This window comes from Carassius carassius, chromosome 48 (assembly GCF_963082965.1).
Source record: "Carassius carassius chromosome 48, fCarCar2.1, whole genome shotgun sequence".
In the NCBI taxonomy this organism is placed as follows: Eukaryota; Metazoa; Chordata; class Actinopteri; order Cypriniformes; family Cyprinidae; genus Carassius; species Carassius carassius.
In genome coordinates this window covers 6192521-6215642 of record NC_081802.1, presented here as the reverse complement: position 1 = coordinate 6215642, position 23122 = coordinate 6192521, and the positions used below count along the sequence as shown (strand labels likewise).

At 38.1% G+C, this 23122-nt stretch overlaps 2 protein-coding genes across 2 annotated transcripts in view; both read left to right on the top strand.

Moving 5' to 3' along the window:
• LOC132131911 (aryl hydrocarbon receptor-like) overlaps positions 1–15864 on the top strand; it is a 58912-nt gene extending 43048 nt beyond the window's left edge. The window contains exons 3-11 of the mRNA XM_059544071.1: positions 8113–8237; positions 9272–9361; positions 11478–11598; positions 11920–12059; positions 12294–12496; positions 12588–12697; positions 12863–13004; positions 13089–14862; positions 15350–15864. Of these exons, the coding sequence (XP_059400054.1) occupies positions 8113–8237; positions 9272–9361; positions 11478–11598; positions 11920–12059; positions 12294–12496; positions 12588–12697; positions 12863–13004; positions 13089–14862; positions 15350–15457 (2813 nt within the window). The 3' untranslated portion in view covers positions 15458–15864. The remainder of the gene's footprint in view (positions 1–8112; positions 8238–9271; positions 9362–11477; positions 11599–11919; positions 12060–12293; positions 12497–12587; positions 12698–12862; positions 13005–13088; positions 14863–15349) is intronic.
• Positions 15865–20676: 4812 nt separating this feature from the next.
• Positions 20677–23122, top strand: part of LOC132131726 (aryl hydrocarbon receptor-like) — a 34996-nt gene continuing 32550 nt past the window's right edge. The window contains exons 1-2 of the mRNA XM_059543818.1: positions 20677–20841; positions 21940–22127. Of these exons, the coding sequence (XP_059399801.1) occupies positions 20801–20841; positions 21940–22127 (229 nt within the window). The 5' untranslated portion in view covers positions 20677–20800. The remainder of the gene's footprint in view (positions 20842–21939; positions 22128–23122) is intronic.

Genomic DNA, 23122 nt, shown 5'->3' with positions numbered 1-23122 from the left:
TTGTACAAGTCCCATGATCCCTCTCCACCCCATCTCTTTAACACAGCTCTTCCTGCTTCGCTCTCGGCCTCTTTTCATGCTCACTTTTCACAGTCTGCGTATCCCTTCGTGTATAGAATGACAACATACTTTGCTGAAAGAGTGTTGAGAGAACAGTACAAGAACAACAATAGGAATCAACAGTAAAATATTAGTGTACACTGCTGTAGTATTACGTTACTGCCATTACTACTACTACTGTCATTTGATTTATTGGCCAGTAAGGCATGTTTTGATAATGCTTGTAAACGGCGTTTGATTGGTTGAAATACCAGGGCAGTTCTGTGTCAAGACGACGTCAGGGTCACATTAACATATACACACACAGGCCTTGACCTTTCATAATTTATCGCAGTGCTTCAGGAGCACTGGACTGTATTTAAGTTAAATGCTTTTAAATGCTATATTTAAAAGTTGTTCATTTAAATACATTTCAATATAACACTATTGTAATTAGTTATTTAATTGTAAATATAACTAATTGAAATGTTTACTCATTTTAAACTAACTTTAATTTTAACTTTAATTTTAGAATGTTTAATTAAAAAAATTGTATTTAAATAATTTGTCTTTTTTTTCTCTGTGTAAATTCTCATTGTAGAACGCCGTTTCTTAAAATTCAGTGCTAAAAAACACTGTACTGTAAGTAAAATAATGTTAGTATAAATATTTGATAGTACTTCATTTAAACACATTTAATTTATTTAAATTAAAGTATATGTCAGTCTTTTTACCGTGAATGTGTTCTTTAAAAGCAGTTTAAATGCAAATGCATTTAAATGCAACTTATAAATTAAATTTTAAAGAAGTTTTATGTGTGTGTGTGTGTGTGTGTGTGTGTGTGTGTGTGTGTGTGTGTGTGTGTGTGTGTGTGTGTGTGTGTGTGTGTGTGAAATATGTATATTTGCATTTTTAGCACAAACAAACTTCCTTTCTTTGTAAATTAATTTATGAAGACCCTTTAAATTTAACGTATTTACATTTTTATTTTATTTTTTTAACATTCAGTGCTGAAATAAGATTGTGTTGTGAGTGTTGAAATCAAATGCTTTTAAATTAAATATTTTCAAGTATTTGTTTCAAAAATGTCATTTTCTTTATTCAGTGTATTTCATTTATTTTAATAATTTATTTTTTTCGGTGTAAATTAAGCTTAATGGACAATCTTTTCACAACACTCAGCTGGCAAAAAAGTCATTGACCTGCTGAAATTAATGTTTTGCTGTTCTTACACACAGAAATCAGAAGTTAAACAGAATTTTGTAAAATTTTGTGTTCATTTATTCATCAAATGATGGCCAACCATTATAACTAGGCATATATCCAGACATGTTGTCTTCTGCATTATTTACAACCTAGCCACTTTTTCTCAAGATTGTAAATTGTACTGTGCATGCTCCAGTTTGCCTGTTTTTTGCGGCTTTGCATGTGCAACTAAACAGTGCCGTCTGCATTAATAAATTCCCCCGCAGAATTTTAATCAGACCTGTTAAGAAAACGTATAACGAGAGCGCTCGTTTGGCACTCTGTCAAGAGACAGAAACTGTGGCGATCGCTGATGGTGTGTGTGAGAGTGAGAGGTATCTTGGAAGACACAGATACCACAATCCTCATTCCTTCAAGTCCAAACCTGTCCCCCACCACAGAGACTCAAGGTTTTCCTGATAACGAAAAAAAAAAAAAACAATGGCTCAATTCAGCACTGTAGTTTCAAAGGTTTTAAAATCCCGGTGGGTGGGTGTACAGATACTCACATTTTGGCAGAATATAAGACGAGACATCTTTCAAAATCTTTAAATGCCGCGGGCATCTATATGTTTAATAAAATCAATCAATCAATGAAACAAAAAGTTAAATCCACATGAAGTGTTAAAACACAGATCGAGCAATGTTGATACCTGACAAGAGCAGGTTAACGTTTACTGTGTTTATACATGCAAAGACTGTTTGTTATCTATTTTTACAAAAAAAAATGAAAATGGCAAGTCCTCAAACATTTGCACATAGTCTACCAGAGTTTTGCATTCTTTCAGGGTTTGCATATTTGTGTAATTCTTTAAATGGGACAAAGAAAAAAACGAGACAGGGAAGAAGAGATTTTCATTCACACAGCGCAACATTTACAGTGTCAAGTGAGGTGAAGGATAGGACTGGTAAGTGTCTGGGAAGTGGTCCAGTTTGTTAGCTAATAGGGTTCAGGTGCTGTCAAGGATGCAGTCATTCTCAGCACGCGAGGTTATTAAACTACAGGCCAAACGAGAGCCCAATGGGTTTCCCTCGCTCGCTCTCCCTCAGTCTTCATTTCTCACTCTCTTCAAACCTCAGGAACACACAGTGTACCTCCCATTGCATTTGAGGCAGACACTATCCAGACACCGAGAGAGAGCAAAATGTGTTGTGGAGCCCAAAGCACTTTGCTGTTTGTGTCATAGGGACCATAGAGTGTGAGGGCGCAAGCAGAAAGCTAAATCAGGCCTTGTGGGGAGTAGTAGTGTTTCTGGCATTTTGAGACCGGAAACATTTTGGTTCTTCTTTATAAACATAGCACTGTCCTTGCTTATTAATAGTTGTGTCTAAGTTACATTGTTAAAAATCAATGATTTTTTTCTTGTTTTATGCATATTCCTTGTTTTGTTGTGCACATTTTGTTATTTATTTTTAAAGAACAAAATTAGGCTTTGTAATATTTTCTCAAAACTTGTTCCAAATTTGTATTCTAGCATTGTTTTATGGTTGCTGTTGTAGGTGATTCTAAAATCTTGACAATAGTTATTAAGTAATCGAATGATGGGTAATATTCAAGTTTGTGCTTGGACCACAAATTTGGCAACCAAAAATATTCGGCCCAAACAGCAAAGAATTAACTTTTGAAATCATTGACCTAAACAGTATGCGCTTCTCTGCTGACAAATTTTGTGTGTTGTCTATTTTGTCTTTTTTTTTTTTTATTTGCTCTGCCTTCAAAAGGTTTTCTTCGTATTCTGTCATTGTTTTATGGTGACTGTTGTAGGTAATAACTAAAACTTGTGTATTGTATTTGTGAATTGTATTTGTATTTGTGAAGTGACATTCGGCCAAGTATGGTGACCCATACTGAGAATTTGTGCTCTGCATTTAACCCATCCGAAGTGCACACACACAGAGCAGTGAACACACACACACACACTGTGAGCACACACCCGGAGCAGTGGGCAGCCATTTATGCTGCGGCGCCCGGGGAGCAGTTGGGGGTTCGGTGCCTTGCTCAAGGGCACCTAAGTCGTGGTATTGAGGGTGGTGAGAGAACTGTACATGCACGCACCCACAATTCCTGCCGGCCCGAGACTCGAACCCACAACCCTTCGATTGGGAGTCCGATTCTCTAACCACCAGGCCACGACTTGCCCACGACTTGCCCACGACTTGCCACGACTTGCCACGACTTGCCACGACTTGGATGGTAGTTAATGAGGAGTCCAATGACAGGTAGTTTTCAATGCATAGAAAATTTTTGCAACCAAAAAATAATAATACAAAATAGTTTGAAGGGCGAGTATTGACCATGTTTTCATACACACATCGTTGATAAGCTACAACAGGTAAACATGGACGCACCAAAAAACAAAAATTATGCAATATTAGATTGGCTGAAATACATACGGTGAGGCTGTTCATTGTGGGAAACTTTGCTATGATTGTTTTTTCAACATTTATATAATATTTATGCATTCTTCCAGGTGCTTTTAGCCAAAGCAACTTGTTTTGCATTCAAGGTACACATTTTATCAGTTCTTGCTTTCCTGGGAATAGAACCCATGACCTTGGTTTTGATAGAGCTGTGCTCTACTGTTTGAGCTACAAGAAGGCCAAAACTCTTAACATGACTCTGAATTCAATTAACTAATTACTCACCACATTATTAATATAATTAAAGGTTTAATTAAGGTACCACTGGTGAATTATCAAAGGGAGTAGTCTTCCACAATCGTTTGAATGCGTTTAAAACTGGCTTGATTTGAACACAATTACAGAGATTTTTATGTTGAAAGAACAGAAAAGATCAGAGGGAGATAAATGAGATCATTAAGTGGGAGCCACTGGGGCCTTTCAGTCGGTTTAATGACCCATATTAGACAGGTTCACCCTGTTCCTGATCACCATCCACACCAGACCTCACACTTTCTTCAGTTACACCCGGCGAGTAAAGAACTGGTTTAGAGATTACGGTCGAGAGATGCCCAATACAAAATTGAAGAGTTTAAAGAAGACCTACAGCAGACGGAGGGAGGGAACACGAGGGAAAGAGCACGTCGTGGTTGCATTGAGGGGCCATGTGTGTTGAATTACTATAATGGCAGATGAACAGATGGCAATTGATTGGTGTGTTGAGATTGTGACCACTCGCCCGCCGGACTTCATTTTCCTCATTATTTTCATCTCTGGAAACAGGTCAGTGGTGGCCAGTGCGATCCGTGAAGAAGAGTTTAATCATGATTACATAGATGTTCCACCGACCTCCATTTTTAATAACAGGCCTGATGTGCCTATGAAAGACTTGAGTTTTAAATATAGAGTCATAATGGGACCACACTAGCCAATAGGCTGCCAATGTTTGACGGACATGCGTGCCAGGAGCGTCGAGACCGTCGGAAAGGGTTCAACAGGGTCAAAGCCAAACACTCATTTTGGCTGGCTTGCAGTTGTGTGTAGCTCTGTCATTGAGTTGTTGGGAGCCAGTAGACTACGAGACTCCTCAGCAGCTGCTTCACTTTGTGTGTGCTAGCGCTCTTTAGCTTCAGAAGCCTAGCTGCGGCAGCGCTAGGGACCAAGTGGTCTGTTTTCATCATCAAGAGTTCTTCCCCTTGCTCTCTGTAGTTATTTCTTTGGTATGGTGGCAGAGTTTGTACAGAACAGTTTGTTCGTCTACAGAACATTGTCTTTGTCTCTGTATTTTATTTTATTTTTTCATTTGTCTGCAATTAAAACTGCCAGGCTGATCAGCAGTCCATGCTTAAAGCGTTCGCCTCCGCTTTTCCCCTCGCTAAATAATCTCTCTACATCTGTGTCCTGTGGGGAGATATTTTTGTTCCCTAGCAGCAAAACGCTGTTGTTTCCCCTCCTCCATTTCTTCTTCACTCTTCACTCTGTTCTCTTTCTTTCCTTTGGTCTTCTCTGTTTTTTTTTCTCCAAGAGTTGCAATAGAGTGTGTTTGATAAAGTCTAGAAATAGCACTGCATCTGCGCTGGTCAGGGAGGAAATGGTTTAGCGAGCCGCACCCACTGGCTAATGTTAGCTCAGCGTTAACCTAGCGCTGAACATTTCCACACACTAAAAACTCTCCAAACCTGAAGTCTAATACACTACTATATGGTAAACTTGATCATTCATTAAAGAGCAATGGAAATTTTCAATTACACATTTTACTTTGTATGGAATGTATGGAAAATATGATGAAACCACACAAAAACAGTCAAGAATTTGGAACTGTTACTGGAAATTCTGTGAAATTGTTTATTTGTGTTATTCTTAATGACGTCAGGTGAGGTTTTTTTGTAAAGTAGTGACGTTAGACCATTTAATTAGACCATCCAAATTGTGTTGTGGGAAGTTGGGAGTGTTGATGTGTGTGCGTGTTTGTGTGTGTTCAAACCTCCAGTTAATTCAGGCTGTGCTTTGTGAAAGTGTTGAAATCTCACTCTCTTTCTCTCTGACTGCTGAAATAAAAAAAAGGCTCTGACACAAGTTCAGTGTAGTCAGTGCTGAATTTCAAGAAGTTGACTCCGATTTTACATCAGAGTTTACCACAGTGTTTACAGCATATACAAGGCAGTGGGTTACCATAGAGTTTACATCAGAGTTCTCTTATAGCCTATTTCTCTTTAGTTAAAGGGTTAGTTTACCTGAGAATGAAAATTTGTCCATCTTCTACTCACCCTCGAAAGCATCCTAGGTATATGTGACTTTCTTCTTTCAGAGTAATCCAATCAAAGTTATATAAAAAATTGTCCTTGCTTTTCCAAGCCTTTCAATGGGGTAAGCGGGTGTTTGTTGTCAGCTGTTCAGAGGACGTGAAATAAAGTGCGCACATCTTTTAAGGTGAATTAAGGCCCCCTTGTAGCGAATCCGTTTTTGTAAGATAAATATCCAGATTTCAAATGTAATAAACACTTTTTTTCTCACTTCTGCTGACTGTGGGGAACCGGAAGACGTGCAGGCGGATGTTGTAGTTTGTTAGTGACAAGTGCAGAGAGAGAACAAAACAAAACAAATTCGCTGGTCATGAATTAGAAGCACAAAACGAGGATTAATAAAGAAAAACGTCGGAGGATTTCGAAATAAGCCAAGAGGAGACTCGTTTTCCTTTGCTAAAGTGAGGAAAATTTGTTTCCTTTGCTCCTACATTTCCCAGAGGTGCGCGCACAACGCATACGTCTTCCATCTTCCGCTTGCACGTTTTCCGCGTCCCACAGTCAGCAAAAGTGAGAAAAAAGTGTTTATTGCGTTTGAAATCAGGATATTTATTTTACAAAAACGAACTACTAGGGGCCTTTATTCACCCCGGGAGCCATGTGAGGGGCGTTTTATTACAGATGCGCGCACTTTATTTCACATCTTCTGAACTGTTGACTACAAACACCCTCTTACCCCATTGAAAGGCTTGGAAGGACAATTTTTAATATAACTTTGATTTGATTATTCTGAAAGAGGAAAGTCACATACACCTAGGATGCTTCTCGGGTGAACTAACCCTTTAACATAAGAGTGATGATTTTACATTTGATATTTTACTTAATTTGGTCTCAAACTTTACCTCAGGTGTGTGCCTTATATTTTAACTAATTTTGCCACAATTTTACCTCATTTAATCTCAAGCTATAATTCACATCTACCTCTGATGTTTTGTCTCGTATTTTACTTTAGGTCACATATTTACCTGAGTTTGTCTCACTTTTTTACTTCAGAGTTTACCATGTTTACCATTTATTCTCAAACTTTAGTTCACATTTACCTCAGATTTTGTGCCTCGTATCTTACCACAATTCGCCTCTGATTTTGCATCAGTTTACTTCACATTTTACCTTGAAGGTTTACCTTTGAACCTGCCTCGCATTTAACCTCGGTTTATCAATAACATTACCTCTGACTTTACCTCAGTTTATATTATTAAATTTACTTCACATTTACATCCAGTTTTGCCTCACAATGAACTGTGACATTAAATGTAAGGCAAACTTTAAATCTGAGTGCTGTATTTCAGTTTACTTTAGATTTTAGCACAGAATCAGCCTCAAGGTTTACTTCACAGTTTACGTCAGTGGGTCCCTATTGATGTAACATGTTTGCAGATTATTGGTAGTTGTTGCTTGGACAAAAAGTTGAAGTTGTAACTTGAGTAACCAAAGGGCGAAATAAACAAAATAATCCTTAGCTAATAAACAGTTTGTTTCATTGACTAGCAGCTTGTAAATGTGACTATAATGGCCCTTGTTTTCAAACACAATTTTGCTTGATACATGAAGACAAATACTAGAAGACAAGTAATAAAAAAAACAAAGTTCAAGACATCTGGATTGAAAACTGTTGATGACGTGTGCGTACACACAGTCCTAATCGACCGTAATCTTTGTAAATGCTCTCTCTATCCCAAACACACATTCAATTGTAAATGTAGCTTTAAATAAGATAAGTGGCAGTAAAACGGACGTCACATTGATCATGTTAGTACTAGTTCTTAAGAATAAACAGTGCAAGGGAAGTGACTTGCTTCTTGGCCATGTGATCTTTTCTTAGGTTTTGTAGCAAAATGGTGCAGCTTTAATAATAAATAACAAGTCCCAACATTACTTTTACATTTTTGTAAAATCTTTGGTAAAAATCTGGTAAAGTTATTTTATTGTAATGTGCTTTTTGCCTGTCCCCATTCCTTGTAATGGAATATTTGGAAGTAATTAATTATTGCACTTTTTTTTGTCTACTGTCTAACCCAATGGTTTAAATCTTATATTAAACTGGAATAAAATGACTTTCATGGTGGTAACCATACTCTTTTTTTTTCTCTCTCTCTCTCTCTCTCTCTCTCTCTCTCTTCTTTAGCAAAAATCAAAAAGACAGGAGGAAATGGATGGCTAATTGACCGGTCAGGGACATTTGGAGGAAACGGACAGTCAACGGCCAGTCTGGATGGAGTCAGTTTCTCAGAAGGGGAACTGCTGTTGCAGGTAATACACATGGAAACGCACCAATCCCTTTATCTCATTCTTAGTGAATTCCCAGCAATCATTATCCTGACATCCCACTTGTTTACCACACTATATCTACACATTCTATATATACTTTATACCTCATTTCCTACCTAAAATGTCCTGGTTTGTGTGATAACAATCATCTGCTTGGATTTCTTTCCATTTTCCCATTATTTAGTCTAAGGTCAGATCACTTGGCTGTATGCAAGGGTATTAAATCTGTTCAAGAAAAGACGTGGCCAAGCATCTGTCTGCCTTCTAAATAGTCCCTCACTTCTGTACATCCTCATTTACTCCATCTCCTATTCATTTATGCAAACTGTCACTCTGGGCTGTGCAAAGATTTCCCATTATGTTTGTGTGTGAGCATAGAAGGTAAAAGTGTAAATGCTTCCTGATTCCCTGGAAAGATGATTATTAAAACAACCGGCATGAAGACCATCCATACCCGCTCCAACAAAACACAGCAGCTTCCATGCCGTAAACTCATGAAAGTAATTTTGGTTGACATTTTGTTTATTGTAGCTCTTGTCACGCTCTGTAAAAAGGAATGAAGTTTGAGCAATCGACATTCTCCGCTGTTGAGCAATGTTATCTTTTCTTTGTAAACTATATCACATGTTACTTCCCACCTACAAATAGTGCAAGTTTCTTTTTCAGCCATATCTCAGTCTCCGTCTCTCTCGCTTTCTCTCCATTGTTTGAGGGCTGCTGGTTCCTGTGCGTGACTAGCGGCGATATTCACCCCCTGTCTGTTGTCATGTTTAACACCTTAACAAAAGCCTGGCTAATTACATGGAATGTTTACTGAAAAAAAAAGATGTAAAAGAAGAAAAATGGCCCCATTATCCACACCCTTTTACAGTCTTCCACTCACAATCCCAGCCGCAGTGTTTAGCATAAAACAAACCAAAACTAACATGTCTGTTTTTTTGTGTATTAACTATTCCAACCACAAACCTTTTAGTTTTAGTATTGTCAGTCTCAATTCTATCTCATTTCGTTTTCAGGCCCTCAGTGGCTTTGTGCTGGTGGTCACCGCTGAAGGTTATGTGTTTTATGCATCTCCAACTATACAGGACTACTTGGGCTTCCATCAGGTGAGTTTGCATTAAAAAAACTTTCCATTTTGAAAGTACTGCTTAATTTATGTTATCATATGTTAGACCGTTCATAATCATCACAAATATTGCTGGTGGTGACTTTATGGTCCTTTGTTTTGTTATTTGTTTGTTTCTTTGTACAGTTTACCAAGAAAAACAGATATTCATATACCAGTTCTATGTTATTAACAATTGATAAATTCACCCTAGTTGTCTAAGCTTTGGATGAGTCATTCTCCTGGAAACGTTTGTATCATTCTACACTCGTTTGTTGGTTCGTGACTTTTCTCTCCCTGGAGGATGATGAATAGCTTTTGTGTTTCCTACGGTCATGAATTTCTCTTATCGTCAGGATAATACAGTGAGCCCCAAGAAGAGCTAACTGTTCCGTAACCGAAGTGTGAAAGTTGGTTGTTAAGAAGCACTGGGTTCGATTACTTATACAAAAAGTATTCGTTTACTGTTAAACTACTGTGGCGTCAGTGAGGATTTTTAATAGTTAAACTAGTCTATTTTGTTTGGAACATCGCTTTTTCTTCCTTGTCCTGTTTGGAAGGCTTATTCAAATTTATGTAAGCTTATATTTGCAAATGCCTTGCGAATAGGTGTTTTTTCTTTCCCCCTGTCAGCCTGTGATGTATATATCGGACAGAACTTGGTTTTGTTTTATAAAAGAGGAGAAGCTCGGAAAAAACATCAAAGAGAGGCAAATTGAATGTTTGGATACTTCATTAAAGAACTTGCAAAACCTGTTCGTCTGTGTGTGAACCACAGCCAGTTATGTGAGAGAACATATGTGTGTGTGTGTGTTCCTGTTTTATTATGTATAGACTGCATGTATAGATCACATTAACAATAGCCATTGCATTGCTATAGCTGACAATAATAGCAAGAATGCTATACATTACACATTGTCTTCTCAAATATACATTCTTACTCAAAGCAAACACAAATATTAAAATACACACAGTATGTCCATACCAAAAGAATGTGTGTATTATATATATACACCTATATGATATGTAAATAAAAACTGTGGTGTTTTATGGTGTGCTTGTTATTGCGTACCTGTTTTTCCTCACTAAATCAATTTCCCTGGAGTGTGACGTTGCCTCTCTAGCATGTAATGCAAGTCATGGTTGCCACTGTTACGCTGATAGGCAGGCGTGCACCACCTGCACATATACATGTAGACCCACTGCCACAGCGGCCTGAACGCCTGTTGTGACTTAGGTCGCTAATAACTATTCACATACTTCTAATTACTTTTTCCTATCATGTAGTCCCCCGTTAAATCCATCTGTGTATACTTACTGTATATATGTATTTTTACAAAGATATGTTTAAATATATCAGAGACCTATTTTAGAGCAATGCATATGTATCTGTTCTTTCTACTCCCTTGCCTGTGTGTCCTCATTAACCTTTAAATGTGTGTTTGTTGGTACAAGTAGTCATGAATGGTTTCTGGACCTTGTCTGGTTTTCATCCCAGATCGTCAAGCCTGCAGCAATTAGCGCACACAGACAGTGCAAACACTTTGTTTTCACTGGCCTGCTGAGGAGAGAGAGAAAATTGGGGGGAAACAGGCGAAAGGGAAAATGCAAGACAAGTTGCAGTTACTATGCCAAGCCTCTAGAGAGAAGCATCTACATTTTGATACAGTAAACACAGCCTAACATGTGATCTCCTCTTACACTCGGAAACAAATGTGATGATTTTAATGCATATTTAATCAAATCTGAGCCACAGGAGACTAAGCTTTTCCTTTGCTGTCCAATCAGTGGCTCTTCGAACAAGTAATTTGATAAAATGATTGCAGTTAGGTGTTTAAGAGGGTTGCCATCTAAATTTTCAATGAGACTATGCTTTTGAGAATTATGGACAAGTAGATTCATTTTGTAACCTCTAGTCTTCTTGTCATCAGAAAATCACAAATAAACCCCTTTGCCCAGCATGCAGTGAGGATTTGGTTGGCATAAACAATTACAACAGAACTTGAATGTGGCAGTGGAAAACCCATTATCATAGTATAATGATTATTAGGTCATGCAGGATGCAGAACATGTCCAGTGAACATTTTTTGTAACATCTTCTCTCACTGTCTTCATAGTCGGATGTGGTCCATCAGAGTGTATTCGAGCTCATCCATACAGACGATAGAGCAATGTTTCGAAGGCAACTACACTTCGCTCTCAATCCCACTTCGTGCGATGGCGGCAAAGGATCTGATGGTTAGTAGCAACTCTCTCCCTAACAGTGCTGCCCAAGTAGGGTCAGTGAGTTCCTGGTAAGTTGTTGTTAACTTTTACTGCAGTACCCAGCCTTGTTTTGTGAATGAGCAGACTTCTGTTGTTATTATTACTGAATCAAGAAAGTATGTTTTTGGAGAACAAGACAGCTGTGGGAGGATCCGTTTGGATTTATACAGTGGAGTCTTGTATAAACCCAGGATGTTGAACACTGTTAGTGATTCAAAGCTGATTACATCACTGTTTTGTTTTTTCTTTGTTTTGTTTTTTTACTTTTGTTTGGCACAACCAATCGGTCTCCAGCCATTCAAAACAGCACTGACATCACCAGAGACTTGGTAAACTACAACCCTCAACACATCCCTCCAGAAAACTCAGCCTTCTTGGAACGAAGTTTCTGTTGCCGATTCCGGTGCCTCCTTGACAACTCATCAGGCTTCCTGGTAAACATCCTTGATGTCTATTGAAACTTTATTGCAGCTATTAAGAATCAATATTTTAGAATCATTTTGAGATTAACCTTTTGAGCTAGACTCAATGATGTTTGATTTTCTGTGTACACAGTGATGCAGTAACAGCTACAGCTGTCTAAATAAATCTGCTGGGAATTGTTTACACTCAGTGTCAGACCCTCATGGGGTTAAAATGACTTTCATGTACTTCCCTTTGCCCCCAAGGCCCTGAACTTCCAGGGGAGGCTGAAATATCTCCATGGACAAAACAAGTTGGCAGAAGATGGGACCTTGGCCCACCCTCAACTGGCTCTTTTTGTCATAGCCACACCCCTCCAGCCACCCTCTATCCTAGAGATCAGGAGCAAGACTCTTCTTTTCCAAACCAAACACAAGCTGGACTTTACACCTCTGGGTATTGACACAAGGTAGCTTTGATTTCAGATTGGCCCAACACATTTTTGGAAGTCGTAAAAAACATAGTATTAACGTTTTTGCCGTCTGTTTCTCGCTTTGCAGAGGAAAGGTGGTTCTTGGCTACAGTGAGATTGAGCTGTGTATGAGAGGCTCTGGCTATCAGTTCATTCATGCTGCTGACATGATGTACTGTGCTGACAACCATATAAGAAGTGAGTTATACCAGACATTAACCAGATATTTCATGTTAAGTCAAAGCCAAGTCCATCCTTTGATGTTCAACTTTTGTTGTCTGTGAACTCCATAAGACTAGCAGTTTGATTTCCGTAGAACTTCCTTTTAAATGTATTTCTTTCTTTTACTCTTTTTTTTCATAGTGATAAAGACTGGAGAGAGTGGTTTAACGGTCTTCAGACTTCTCTCGAAAGAAGGAATATGGATCTGGGTGCAGGCTAATGCTAGGCTTGTTTATAAAGGAGGAAGACCAGACTTCATCATTGCTCGACAGAGAGCACTAACGTGAGTTAAACCAACATTTTAAAAATGCTGTTGTTGCTCTAATCTCTTTGTATCTCTCATTGATATAATATCTGTATTTTGTAGTAATGAAGAGGGTGAGGAGCACCTCCGTCAAAGAAAGCTGCAGCTACCCTTTAACTGCGCCACTGGTGAGGGCGTCTTGTATGAGACTGAACCTACACTGGACATCGCTGACATTCAAAATCAGAGCAAAGGCCAGAAGATGCACAAACCTCCATCTCTGGACCCAGATTCTCTTCTCGGCTGCATGCTGAATCAAGAACCTTCTGTCTACGACCCAAACAATGGGCCCAATTCCCAGTTTACTCTTGACAAGGCTTTCAGGGATAGCCACGCCCTGCTCAGTGTCCCTGGGAACACCTGGCAGCCATCAGCCCCAAGCACTGTGGCTGAGGTAAAAGAGGAAGGTGTGGTAAAGGACATGATGGAAACCTTGCAACAGATTATTGGGGACAGCAGTATCTGCGGCCTTCAGGGATTTGATGTGAATGACTCTGTCCTGAAGGAGTGGGAGAATGCTATAAGCAGGTTCCACTACAACAACGATACGGAATTAAATGAAATCATCACCAATGACATCCTCTCTTTTGTTGAGGATGCACTTTTTAAGGAAAATGGCGTTCAGTTGCCTGAACACCTCAAGAGCCAGGGACCATTTGTTGAGGCGCCTGAGTGTCTTCCAGAGATGGAGTTACAGAATAATTTAGCTGCTAACCAGGAATTCATCTGCCAGGCAGATATGCTTGATGGATCCCCAGGTCGGGGTGGCTTCATCGGAATGAACTTCCAAGATGGATTGGATGCCAGTAGCCCTGGAAATGGGATGCTCACCCATATGGGGCAACAGATGCTACTTGGTGAAACATTTGTCCAGTCATTTGGACTGGAACAGACAACCCAGAAGATGCCCAGCAATAATAACATTATGTTTGATCCTTCTCTTGCCCTGCAGAGTCAACAGCTGACCCAAGTTGGGCTTGGTCTGCAAGGTGCTATGCAAGAGAACGGATTGATTCCATGTGGCCAGACAACCCTTCAGAGCGGAAACCAGACCCATCATAACGCAATGACTCTCCCTCTTCAAAGTCCTCTATTGCAGGGCACTTCTGCCCAGCCATTGGGCTTCCACAGCCAAAATCCCCTTCCTCAACAACCATCAATCAATCAGAACCCTCAGTGGGTGTCCGATAACCTGCTGAACTCTTGCGCCCGTAACGTTTCAGGTGTACAAGATGCAGGACTGCACTCTGGCCCAACTACCCAACTACAAGGACAGTTTTCTCTGCACACTCAGAACACTGCCAATACTGGACTGCCTGGCTGGCAGCAATCCCAGCCTACCCCTCAACAGGTCTCCAAACCGTTTTCCAGTGGGCAACAGAATATGACGGGTTTCAATGGTGAAGTGACAGACTTGATTGCAGAACTGCTGCCGCACACAAACACACAAGGATTTGGGTCTGGTTTCCTGCCCCAAACAACTGCAAATAGCATCTATCCTCAGCAAGGAGAGATCATCAACAACAGCCTTCATCAGAGCACCAACAGCTGCATGTTCACAAGCACTCCTCAACCCTCGGTGAATGGGATGCATTATGGTTCTGCAGCTCCGGTATCTTCAGTGCCATCCTGCCAGAGGGTTAAAGGACTGATTAACCAGAGTCCTACACAAGCTTCCTGCTACTACCAAAGAGGTCCTAGCGAGTCAGTCGTGGGCTCGTCGGTTATCCCACAAGAGGACACCAACATCAGCCCCATGGCCTGTCAAATCCCATTTGGGTTAACGCCAGAAAACGTACTTGCTAAGCAGTATCTCTCATGCAACAGCCAGACACAGGTAAACTTTACTATTGTAATTCATGGTATAATTATAGCTTCAAACTACTGTGCTCTAGCTCAATGATCAAAGCACCAGGTGTGTGCTCACTCTCTATTTTTAGATTGAGTCTTGAAGTGTTTTGAGAATTGCTGAACTGCCCTGTTCTCACCTTAGGCTCATTGTGTCCTCAAACATCCGAGGCTTTTTTTAACAGGTTGGGTTATCCCAGCTCTACCATCAAATTAAATTCTTTGTGGGGAACCAACATTTTCGGGATGTTACCATATGTAAAGAAAAAAATGATATCTTTTTGAGGAATTCTTGAGTTTCAGAGGTGGACACTAAAGAGACAGTAAAGATGAATTAATTAACCACGTGCTTAGTCGAAGTCAAAGTTCAAAATGAGTTCTGCTTTAAATTCTTATCCATGCACAACTTCAATGATGTGATTGCCACCGAATGGATAAAACATTCTATTAATGGTTTCAATTTTGTCACTCCACAGGTCGCAAACCATCCTCTTGAGGAGAAAGGAACATTCCATTTTCCCTCGCTGGCCAATGGGAATCCCTTCTTTGCCAAGAACAACCAAAACAACTGCTGTGACTATTAGTGGTAGATCACACCCAACGCAGCAACTGACACATCAACAGTGCAGTACCTGTTTCTAGAGGGGAAAAAACATATAAATACAGCAACATGTTTGTCCCTCGAGAGACACACATCCACTTCTAAAGACACTCTTGGCTGAAAACCTACAAGACATTGCAGAACTTTAAATTGCGAATTTACCGAAAAAAAAATTCTCACACTTATCTACTTATTCACTTGTTCACATCCTCTCTACTGAGAAATATGCAGTAGCAGAAAGAAAATATTTATTTTTTTTAAAGCACGTCCTTTCGTCCCTGATAGATATTGTTTTGCTTTTCCATTCTGGCAAGAAAAAAGACTGAGATAGTGAGTGGAGAAAGGGGAGGAAGGTGAGGTGTGTGACCAAGTGTGTGTGTGGTGTGTGGTGTGTGGTGTGTGGTGTGTGGTGTGTGTGTGTGTGTGTGTGTGTGTGTGTGTGTGTGTGTGTGTGTGTTTGTGTGTGTGTGTGTGTGTGTGTGTGTGTGTGTGTGTGTGTGTGTGTGAGGTAGCCTAGAGTTCATTTATGAAGTATGGAGAAGCAGCGGTGGAACCTTTTAATTGCAGGGGACAAGATTCTGAGAAAAGAAATTCCTAGTGCACACAAGATGCTATTTATTGGGGTAAGTTTTGTTTCAAAAAGGGAAAGTGTGTCTCATTAGAGAGAGCAACAGCTGTAGACCTGTTATCAATGTACTCCATGTTTAAGACATCAGTTTCTCTAAAGAAATGAATACTCTACTGATGGCCTCTGTGGCACTATTGGACTGTCAGAACAGATCATTGATTTGTTGACTGCAAAATTGTCCCAGAACTTCCCTGAAGCTCCACCTACAGCAATTTGTAAAGTTGCCCAAGGCAATTTGGATAATAAAAAAAATGGATCAAAAAATTGATAAGAAATAGGCCACTTGTTCTTTTACACAACACTTTTTCCATTCAAGGACTAAAAACGAAACCGTAATGTCTTCAGTACGGTATGCTCTTGCCACCCTTTTATGGTTGTGTTAACCATATGTTTCATGTGTATTACAATAACTGATAGTTATCGCTTCTCATTTATTTGTATTTTTTTTGTTTGTTTGCTTGTTTAAAAATCGTCTTTTGTACTTTTTTATGCATTTAATCGTAATTATGGAAATGCCATTGAGCCATTTTTGTCTACTTTTCAATTGCTCATTGCCCTCTTGCTTTCTATTTGCTTTAATCCTTTAACATGGAAGAATTCTAGGGATTCTGAAATCGTGTTGCGTGCCATGAGGATCACAGCAGTCAGTGTATCCTGCCTCCAGAAGAAAAGGTGGGATTCAATTTCAGAGAGAGTATTTTCAGAAGACAGTACAGACTAGTCAATTTATTTTTCTTTTTTTTGAAGATTAGATTTTTTTTATGGCCACAACGAAATTCTTTACTGATCTATAGTATCTTTCTTGGTCGATAAGGAGCTACAGCAGCAGCCCAAAAGTTTAGCATAAGCACAATGCAGAGAATGTGTTCAAAAATGTGCGAAGCAAATTTCTGTGAATCGTTCGGAAAGTTAGTTTTGTGTAAATCGTACACCTTAAATTGAATGCGATTTACACTTTGTGCCTTATTTTTGGAAGAACATAAAGCCGTTTGATTCGATTGTATCAGCATTTTGAATGTGTAATATATACCATAACATATTTGTATAAGATTCTGCAGCTATGGAAATATGACTTCATGGTTTTATTGTACAAAATAAATCGTTACCTACTTACTGAAAACCATTTTGTAGAAACGTATGTTCTCGACTGCTTGAGATTTCTCCCTGCAGTAAGAACAGAAAGTGTGATGTGATAATGACAGCGAAGATATAGAGCCCTCAAAACTCATGCACCCAAAGCCTTTCCTTTCATCTTCTGAAATGGGAACGCTGTGTGCCTTCCTTTCTTTCTGCCCAAAGGGTATTCCGCCTGTTTCCCTCCCGTATTTACATTTTGGATGAAATGATTGTGGCTTGCAGAGGAGGAAAGGAATGGAAACGGCAGCTATAATTGAATCTGAGAAGCAGTGTTTTTAGGTTGTTGTTGTCAGCATGGACGGAATCGATTATGCTAGTTTGCCAAGTCTTGTACATAGCCTCAGAGTTCAAGAGTTACAGGACACACATTCTGCCTGTCTGTCTTCTGAAGTGCCTTAAAACAGCTGAGATTTGCTACTTTTTTCTCTTTTGGTTTGGTTTGTACTGAAGGCTAAAGGTGTTGTTGGCTTTGAGGTGATGTAAATAAGACTGTTGTGTGTTTTATTGCCAGATGTCTGCTGTTTAAGAGAGGAGGTTAGGAAATCACTAGATGATTGTTTGATGGTTGGTTAATGGATGATCAGTTAGCTGATTGGTTCATTTATCTGCTGAAAGACTGATTACGCACAAATAATAGCAATGTGTTTTGGTTTGCCCTGATGTTCGTTTTCATGCTTTAAAATATCTAGTACGCCATGTCTCAACCAGGCAGGTAAAGCTCTTTTTCCGCTGGGTAGCTCCGTCCACAGTGCTGTATATTAAATCAGTTGTTCTCAAATGGTTTTGCTTCAGGACTCAGATTTTACAGTGGGGTTTATTGTACACATTTTCAATACATGTTGATAGCATTATGTGTTGGGAATGATGTTTGAATAAAATAGCACCTTTGTTTTGCTAATTTCATAGCTGGCATTTTATGTTTCTTTAACACTTGCAATTAATTTTTCACACTTTGTGTGAAATAAAAAATTACGCACAAGTAAAAAAAAAAAATTTTAATCGTATTTTTTGTTTTGCTTTGCTTGATTAAATACCCTTAATTTAATAAGATGTTATAATAATGTTTTATATGAAATAGAAATTAAATAACTTAATTTTTTTTTTGTTCCTACAGCAAATGAGTTGTATTTTTCCAGTCAAAACTTCGACCCACCAGTTGAGAACCACTGTATTAAATAGAAATTTTGAAACTGCAATTTTGTGTTTCAGTGATGATGGACAGATGCCAAGTCGCTTGAATCCTGTATATCTACTTAGGAAACTGTATTAGACAGTTTTGTGTCCATGACTTCTTTAAGGTGCTTGAATATTACTTCTTTTTGTCTATTTGGTGGTCCAGAAACCGATCCTTTCTTTTCCTGTTCCATTAAATAGAACAGGTCAGTAGTGGATGAAGCACCAGTGCAGGATGAATCGACCTCACTAACAGCATTGAAATCCCCCAGTGCCAAAAAATCATTCATGCACACTTCTTAGGACGTCCTCCCCTTCACCACTAAACTACGAATCTTTTAGGAAGAAATAATAGCACTTCAGATGCCCTTCTCTTGCATAAAGTCATGTTTGCAATGCCTCTCTGAATGCAGTATCTTTGTTTATTTGTTGTATGTTTGTTTCTTTGCTTGTGCACCCAGCATTGTAAATGCTTATACGTGTTCTCTGTATGTTATTTTGTACATTGTTCCGCACAACTGTAAAATCTGTATGCGTAAATGGATGTCCCACAAATACAGGCTATACACACACACATCTATATTATATATATAAATATCTATATATAAAATATAGCTTTCGTTTGTTTTGTATTTGTATTATCGAATGATTCATTTTTGTTGTGCCTCTCATTGATATCTTTATAATATTAAAAGAGGGTCGATGACTCAATGGCTTTAGCTGGTTTATTTTACTGGACAGCAGTGTAAATGTGGATGGATGGATGGATAGATCACGTGGGTTTACCACATGGGGGCGCTAATGTATATATTTTGAATGTGTGCCAGTGTACACTATCTCAGCGGTATAGCCTACTGTACTACTAGTGTAAAGTGAAACTTTTAGAAAGGTAAGATGAAATGAGTTTCTCCGCCGTGTTCAGTAGGTAAAAAAGCAAAGAAATAAGCGTTGCATATTGGTTTTCTTGTAACTCCGCGAATGTGGTCACCTAGTGTGTCCTAGAACCAAACTGAGGTGATAATGCAATCATTTTCGAATGATCTTTTATTCATTACTTACCTTTTTATTCATGCATATAAAACATATGTGCCATGTGTATGGAAAAGCCAGTATGTTGCATGCATTAAAAGGGGATTTTGCTGTGGTCCATAAACAAGTATTATATAAAACCGTCATTTTAGTCAATAAATGCCGAATAGCATTATAAAAAGCTTCCGAAAGCGCATGAAATTTTGCATCATAACAGATTCTTGCAAAATGAATTAACCCGGGAGGGAATTTCACCTTGTTGCAAATGTTTCATGGGATCCCATTTAAAATAGAATTTGAAATCTTATTTTGAAACATTTAGATTGAAATAAATTACATGTGTTATGAAGAATTAAGATTTTGTTTATGTACTGTATGTACCGGTAAATCGATTTGTTCTAAAAAAAAATAATAATAATAATAATAATATTTATTATGATTTATTGTAGTTCATATTTTCTTTGGATGTTTGTTGTGTGTGTTTATAGAGGTAAGGTCATTAAAAAAAATAAAATTAAAAAAAACACCTGTGAGGTTCTCTTTTCCCTGATTGGCTAGAAGTGTCCTGACGTCTAATTAATATTAATCAGACTCGCCAGCGTTTCTTGGTAAACTTCCCGGTGCGTCCAGTATTATAATCTCATTAGTATTCAGAATCGAATTCCTCCCAATCTGAAAAGTCCTCTGCCCGTCACGTTTCGTCATTGATATTAATTATTATATTATTCATATATAAAAGCCGCTAATCGTAATTTTGAAGCGTGTTAACCAATAACAGGAGACGTGAAGCGTGACGTCCTGTATCCTAGGACATTTTTCCCCTTTGCCGTGGCCTCTGATGCTCTGCGCGCGCCCTTGCGCAAATCTGTGTCGGTTGCCTGGTCAACCAAATGCGCGTGCCCCTGCAAGCTGATGTCGGGTACGCGCAGTTGGGAGACTTAGTGGAGCAGCTCGGACAAAAATGAATTAGACGCGAAGCTGGAACAAATTATGAGAGTGAAGTTGGTTTATTTTGACCGCTCTGTGTAAATATATAATACAATGTATTGTTTTATCCGAGCATATGACTTTGGATGGAGGTTTATAGAAATTCAGCAGCACTGAGGATGACGAATATGATGAAGAAGACCTGCTGTCACTTCTCATATGAATGCTGTATTTAAAGAGGAATAAATTTTTTTGTCAACAACTCTATTTTGGCGTTTTAAGTTCATTTAGACTGATATTAAATGCAATTTGGGGCATTAGGGATTTTTGGTGCACATTTCATGCAAGCAGAAAGATCGATATTTTATTTGTTGTAAACTGGGAGTTGAAGTCATTCGAGCTCCAGAGTTGGACTGTCCAGACGCCTTAAACATGTATGCAGGACGTAAAAGAAGAAAACCTGTGCAAAGAACGTAAGTTATTGTAATAAATGTGTGTTTGTATGGGTTATGAATATAAAGATTGACTATTGTTAATTTCTTAATTGATACTGATTCTGGTTTCGTTGGTATTTCTGACTCAAAAACTCTACACGGGTCAGTAATAACCCAAATTGCATGTGTAGCTAACGTTGGTCTGTTTAAGACCCAAGTAAATATTACTGTTATTATTTTATTTAAGATCATCAAAGCATAACTGGTTATATTCTATTATATACTATTCTATTGCCGAAAATTCAATTTGCTAATCAAAATATTTTATTGTATATAATATGTTATGTGATTTATTTCATTATATTATTTTACATCTATAAAGCTGAAATATTTTATTTTGCATAATATTGTAGTTTAAATTGTTATTGTTATTATTTAGACAGTGTAGTGAATTGATATTTGGTGTAAAATTATAATTTACAGGTCTATTAGAAAATAATGATTTTATAAATATAAGCTTACTAGATGTAGCCTAGAATTTATATTTTTAATGATTACATTTGTATTTTTAATTATAATTGTAATAAAATGCTGTGTATATGATTCTGCCACCTGTTTTGTATTTTTAAAGTATTTTTCATTATATTTTATTATCAATATTTCAATCAGCTGCATTTGTCTAAAGTCATTTTACTGTGTGCAGTGATTGTTTCCTTACAGTTTTCCCTTTTATTATTGATATCTTTGAAATATAGAGATATCTTTTGTTTATAATAAAATCTCATATTCATATTTACTGTAACAGATGTCTTGTGTGGGGGGGTGTATATCAGGGCTCAGATTTTTTGTTAGGGTGGTGACACTAATGTGTTTATTGTACAAAGGTACACACAAATTTCCTTAAAATCAAACTCTGAAATCTATTAGTTTTACCAAGAACAGCACAGACACAACAATATGCAAAATTATTAACGTGCTAGGCATAATAGGAAAGTTGACGATTGAATAAATTTAGTAAAAACAACAACAGTATTTTCATGCCGTCTGTGATTCTGTCCAAACACACCTTGCATGTGAAAACACTGCTGAATGTGATCTTGAGGAGTGTTTTTTTATGAAGAGTGCTCTTGTGCTTAGGGTGAAGCAGGCTCCAGCTGAAGGGGTGAAGTCTAACCCGTCCAAACGTCATCGAGATCGGTTGAATTCCGAGTTGGACCGGTTGGCCAGTCTCCTTCCGTTTCCAGAGGAGGTCACGAGCAGCCTGGACAAACTCTCCATCCTGCGGCTGAGTGTCAGTTATCTACGTGCTAAGAACTTCTTCTCTGGTGAGTTCAAGTGGCACACATGGCTTTACTGGATGCAGTGTGTCTTTATCAATGTTGCAGGATGTGTGTGTAGCTGATAGTGATGGTGCTGTTGTAGAACTGTGCCACAGTGCAGGGTCAGGCAGAACGACAGGCAGGTGGGGGATAGATAAAAGAACAAACAGATGAACAAGTTGATGTAGAATTAAAAAAAAGAACAGACAGACAGACAGAAAGATAGACAGACAGAAAGATAGACAGACAGATAGAGACAGACACAGACAGACGATAGATAGATAGATAGACAGACAGACAGACAGACAGACAGACAGACAGACAGACAGACAGATAGATAGACAGACAGACAGACAGACAGACAATATATATATATATATATATATATAAATATATATATATATATATATATATATATATATATATATATATATATATATATATATATATATATATATATATATATATATTGTCTGTCTGTCTGTCTGTTCTGGTTTCGTTGGTATTTCTGACTCAAAAACTCTACACGGGTCAGTAATAACCCAAATTGCATGTGTAGCTAACGTTGGTCTGTTTAAGACCCAAGTAAATATTACTGTTATTATTTTATTTAAGATCATCAAAGCATAACTGGTTATATTCTATTATATACTATTCTATTGCCGAAAATTCAATTTGCTAATCAAAATATTTTATTGTATATAATATGTTATGTGATTTATTTCATTATATTATTTTACAATTATAAAGCTGAAATATTTTATTTTGCATAATATTGTAGTTTTATACTGTTGTTGTTTTTACTAAATTTATTCTATCTATCTATCTATCTATTTATAGATGGACAGATAGACAGATAGACAGAAAGATAGACACACAGACGATATATAGATAGACACAGACAGACAGACAGACAGACAGACAGATAGATAGACAGACAGACATGATATATAGATAGATAGACAGACAGACAGACAGACAGACAGACAGACAGACAGACA